The 5,577-nt window shown below is 31.3% G+C and overlaps 1 protein-coding gene across 1 annotated transcript; it reads right to left on the bottom strand.

Moving 5' to 3' along the window:
- Positions 1 to 3,672: 3,672 nt before the first annotated feature.
- Positions 3,673 to 4,572, bottom strand: LOC131066413 (dirigent protein 16). The gene has a single exon (XM_058001168.2). The coding sequence runs from the start codon at positions 4,570 to 4,572 to the stop codon at positions 3,673 to 3,675; it is 900 nt and encodes a 299-aa protein (XP_057857151.2).
- Between the last annotated feature and the right edge of the window lie 1,005 nt (positions 4,573 to 5,577).

Genomic DNA, 5,577 nt, shown 5'->3' with positions numbered 1-5,577 from the left:
TCAAAATCTTCAAAAAGGTTGAGAATAATTTCTACATTGATTGGAAAATGTGGACAAAATTGAAAAATTTCATCCAAATTCTAGTCAGAACAGTACCAACTAAAATAGATATTGTAACTACATTTATGGAATTCCTGAGTCATATCAAAGCTTGCTACTACACCGTAATTTATTCATATATAAAAGGCAATTATTATTTATGAATGTCCTTATTATTTGTTGAGGTTTTAGTTTAATATTTAGAGCCCTAAATGATTGATTTTTTGTTTTAAATTCTTTTAGAGATGCAGTTTTTCTAATCTTTGTTTGCAATTTAATCTATTTAGGAATTGAACCTATTTTCTAACTGACGAATGCAATTTCGCTAAAATGCAAATAGGATTGCTAGAATGGATAGAACATCATTTAAGTTGGTTTGACATGATTTAGAAGCTACCAAAACATATAGTATGAGGGTGTCTACCATCACCACAAAAATGGTTGATGGTAAAATCAATTGCAAGTTGAAAAGGTAAATTGCCAATACATCAAGTTGATTTCACCTACTCATATAGATGGTGCACAAAAACTTCAAGGAAGACATTCAATCTTGCCAACTACCAAGGAGACAAAATCAAAAAGAAATATTAGTCACGTTTTTAAATCAAACCCATTTGGTATTTGAAACCAAATTTATCTATATTGTTTATCATATACAATATAATATATTACAAGAATTTAAGAATTAAAAAATGGTAGGATAAAATTAATATTTTAGAAATCATGAAGAATAATTTAATTGAATTTGGACATTATTTTCAATTACCATTGCATCTCACCTAAGTGCAAGCACTAATTGTATGCTATATGTCAAAGTATATTACGATTGAAATATTTGATATCAAGCAAAGATGTAGAGCAGCTATGAGTGTACTTAAGTAGTAACCGTACATAAGTATTTTGGAGGCCATCAATTTGAGATTGTAGACAATCGACATCATCTCAAAGTTCGTAGTTGTGTTCAATCCAAATTGGCATTTAGAGTTTCATAGAGTGTAAGGCCGACAATTGATGAAAGTCTTTAACTTAGGGTAAGTGGCAAAAGAGAACTTGCCAAAAAAATTCATGGAAGAAACACATGGTTTTTGGGTTTGGTAAACCAGTTAATAGTTTGAAGACCAAATATGTAGTGAAAACTGGCTAATGCTTCCTCAACAATTTAGAACCCTTTAGACAAGATGTAAATAATTTTACCTTATATTGGAATACTTGATTCCTTTAATTGTTCATGGTTAACAAATTTTCTACAATTTTAATCAATTTTATTGTTCTTTTTTCTTTTTTCTTTTTTTCCATACAAAAAGTGTAGTAGAAAAATTTATTTTAATTATTAAGGTGGTGTATAATTAAGCATTATTTTATGACTTTAATTATTAATTATAAGTCGTGAAGATATTTTTCTACTAATAAGATAGACATTAAATAATTAAGATGATTTTGATAGTTAAAACTATTTTTTAGAATGGAATTTTCTATATTTTTTTACAATTTATTTATAAATTTTGAAGTGAAAATGATTTTCAATTTTGTTTTAAAACTTGAACTAATATACTTATTTAAAATTTCAAGCTTTATTTTTTAATAATTTTATAATTTTGTAAGTTTCAATTGTTGTACTACTTAATAAATTTTTCAAAATTAATGAATTTTTTTTCTGTCAAAAATTTAGTGGACATGTTGTTAAGTGCATTAAAAACAATTTTATATTGAAGGACAAAATTTTGAGTCATACCTTTCTATAATAATTGCAAAATTCAAAATTTCAGTATTTTGGATTCTCCATATGAAAACCAATATTAATAATATTTAATTTAATACTATTATGAAATATGTAAATTATTTTTTTATTAATATATTATAATTAATTAACATTAATAATTAAATGTTTATTACAATAAAACAAAGATTTTCATGCCTGAAAAACAATTTCTGAAGCTTTCTTCCCTGGTACTTAGCGTCGTGTTCACTGGATTTTTTTTATTACATATTTTCGTTTAAATGGCTGCCAAAAACTTGTCTCGCACTGTAATCTTGGCTGGTTCTTTGTTTTGTAATCGTGACCTTATTAATCCCCCAGTGACATTTACATTTCGTGTTCCTAAAATGCAATCAAATTGACCCTGTAACACATACCCCCCTCCAATAATGGTTTGATGATGTCCATACACCGTCCCAGAGCTCCAATTTTTGGCACAGGCAGAGAGGATGCTGGCAAACGTCGTGGAATTTGGCTTTACCCCTGCCAATTGCATTTTATTGAAAGTTTCTAAAGCCTTTTCAACGAATCCATTACGAGCATATCGTGAGATCATGGCATTCCATGAGACCACATTTCCGTCAGGCATTTTGTCAAACAGTTCACGTGCCTTGTGGATGCTTCCACATTTTGCATACCTGTCAACCAGAGCATTCGTTTTCCGGAAGACAACCAAAATGATGCAGTATTTTCCGACAACAGCAAAACAAATCTGTACAGCGTGGCCAGGGACCCCACAGGAATGGACACGTCTATTTTGGTTTCAAAACGACAGTACGGATTGACTAACATGCGTATTAGTCAGGTGTTTTACACCATCGTTTTTGCAATAAATGGCTGCAATTGACTAACTGTACGAAAGGTCTGTTTTCGAGCCAGAATAGCTTCGGCCACGGGAGATAGCCTATCGGCTAATTACATGACTCAATATTATAAAATATGAAAAAAAAAAAATTATTAAGACATTCTTATTTAAGATTTATTTTAAAATAATATAGTAATAAATGTATATATTAATAAATGATAAGTATGAAAAAACACACATATATATATAAATGATAAGTATATATATACATATATACATACACACATAAATATGTGTAATTGTTGTTTCTAAATTTAAATTTTAACTAGTCTTTTTATTTTAATACAATTAAATACATATTTGATACAACTTGAGATTATGTTGCTAGTATTCAAAAGACATCTAATGCATTCTCTCTATAAAACAAGTGTTTATCTTCTAATCAAATATTTCAAAACACTTAACTAATCAATCGCAACACATTTCAATTTGATACAATTAAATTAATAAAGAATCTATATGATGTTCTTGCTTCTTGTTCTCAATCTTATTCAATTTACTAATAGACAGACCTCTCTATGTTTGATTTAATATAGATTCTAAAATATAATCTATTCAAAAACATTCTTCAATTATCAAATTAAATGCTATCCTCTTATTAATTTTTAAAAACCAAAAAAATTACCATTCTCAACTGTATTTTCTAGCTCCATACTAATTTTGTGAATTTATTTAATCAGCCTATCTCAGAGGAAACCTCATCTTCCATAAGCTGAAATGGATTAACAATTGATTTTCGTAAATCATTTTGAATATATACTTTCTCTAAGTTGGCTTAAAAACATATGATTTAACATAGAACAAATAGAAGCGAGATCAAAATGCATCCCACATCAAGCAAACGAAGATATTTTTTTACTGAGTTTTGGAGAGTGAAACTTACAACAAACATAGGACGTACTGCTATTGACAATGAACATAGCCATTAAATAGAAGCAGATAAGCAAAAAGTGAGAAACATGGAAGAACAGAGTAGGAGAAACGTAATGGAGGGAGAAACATGAGGATGAGTTCATTCATAGGTAAGAGTGGCCGTAAATTTGAGCACTGTTTCATCGACTGTGTGAGAAATGGTCTCTATGAGTGCATGGCCTTGAGCATTGTGGAACACCCCGCTCCCTCCTACTACTGCCACCTCCCTCTGTGCCAATGCAATGTTATCTTTGCCTGAGAATTCAATGCTGCTGCCTCCGTATTCAGAACCTTCAAATTTGGCTGTGAAAGCGAGTAACATTGTATTGGGATCTTCCTCTTCAGCATGGCTGGGCAAATGATAATAGTATCCCTTCCCCTTTCCAAGCATAGCAGACGAGTGAAGATCAGGACCCTCTGTCAAGGTGTCTTCAATCACAACCACATTATTTAGTTGGATACCTGAGGCCACTCCAAGAGGATTTAGTACGCCATTAATAATATTTGTGTTGGGAAAGGAATTCTGAAAGCCTAAGCCAGGAGCATTAAGGCCAAGGCCCGGAATGAGTGAGCCGAGGCCCTGTACTCCTCCGTTGGGGATGAGGCCAGTGGTGGAAGAGATGGGCAGCTGGCCAAAGAAAGGAGAATTGTTTATGGCTCCACTTGGAATGGTTAATGGGAGAGGACCATTCCCATTCCCATTCTCATTCCCAATGCCATTGAAGTTCCTGTTATTTCCAAATGGGTTTGGCAGGCCAGAGATGGCATTGCCAGTGCCTTGAATTCCAATAGGAAATCCACCAACTCCAAGTCCAGAATTGGCTATTGGGTTTGGTCCTGCTGTTAGGTGGTGCATAAAGAAGGTGATGGTCTTTGGACTTGAAGACCCTTCCTCTTCTATCTTTGGGCTATCTGTTAATAATTTTCTAGTTGCACTCACATAACTACTCCACACAATGAGTAGCATCAGTAAAAGAAGCTCGCTAGTCCTCCACGCCATTCTCGTCTCCAAGTTACGAGTTGTTTCAGCAAACGAATGAAGTGAGATGCAAGTAATAAGAATGAAGTGATTAATATGAATGCGTATAAATCTGCATATATCTGTATATATACAGGTTTCATTAACATGCCCGGTACAATTTGTTGGATATTCAGTTTACCTGCTTTCCAATACACAAATCCAAATGCCCGCCTTGGCTTTCGTCATAGCCCCATTGGCCAACGTAGAGAATTAGCTTGATTAGGCGAATATTTGCAGGGTGACGTTATTTTGATATATGGTTTTGGTTGCCGAACACAATATCTTCACTTCACCTGATCGCTGCAACCTAATTTCCCATTTTATCCTCTATACGTTGATTTCCTACCCGCCCCTTCAACCAAACCAGTGTTACCTGACTGGAATCGTAGTAATCCTTACATTTCCATTCAAACTATTTTATTTTACAACAACTCCATTTCAATTTTTGTTTTACCAATTTTATTAATTAAACTCGTGTAGCTTGCAAGGTTGATCATGAACATCATTATAGTTATAGTTTTTTAGATTCAGCTGTGTAGATTTTTCTCATTAATGTTTGCATGATCTAATGTTGATCAACACAATTCAATTCAGAAAATTAAAATAATCTAAATCTTCTTTAATTTTTATTTAATTATAAAATTATTCACCGTTAATTGATACTTTACTCGGATTGATTAGTTAGTACGCTCATCCTTTTGATTAAGGTGTAATTTTAATTTAATTTTGATATTATCTTTTTTCATTAATTAATTGTGATTTAAATTTAAAATTATTTTGTGTTAAATTAAGATATGTTATTATTAAGCTATCTATCATTTTTTAATAGAAGTTATTTATTAATTTTTATTAAAATTTAAAGTTACTTAAAATTTCAGTATGATTTTATTTTTAAAAGAATTATCCATTAAATTATCAATCTCTAATTATTTTAAAATGCTTAAATCATATTTTTAGTGTAGAGATTTTAAACAAATATTATTT

This window comes from Cryptomeria japonica, chromosome 11, assembly GCF_030272615.1.
Source record: "Cryptomeria japonica chromosome 11, Sugi_1.0, whole genome shotgun sequence".
NCBI lineage: Eukaryota > Viridiplantae > Streptophyta > Pinopsida > Cupressales > Cupressaceae > Cryptomeria > Cryptomeria japonica.
This window is presented reverse-complemented; position numbering and strand designations above follow the sequence as displayed.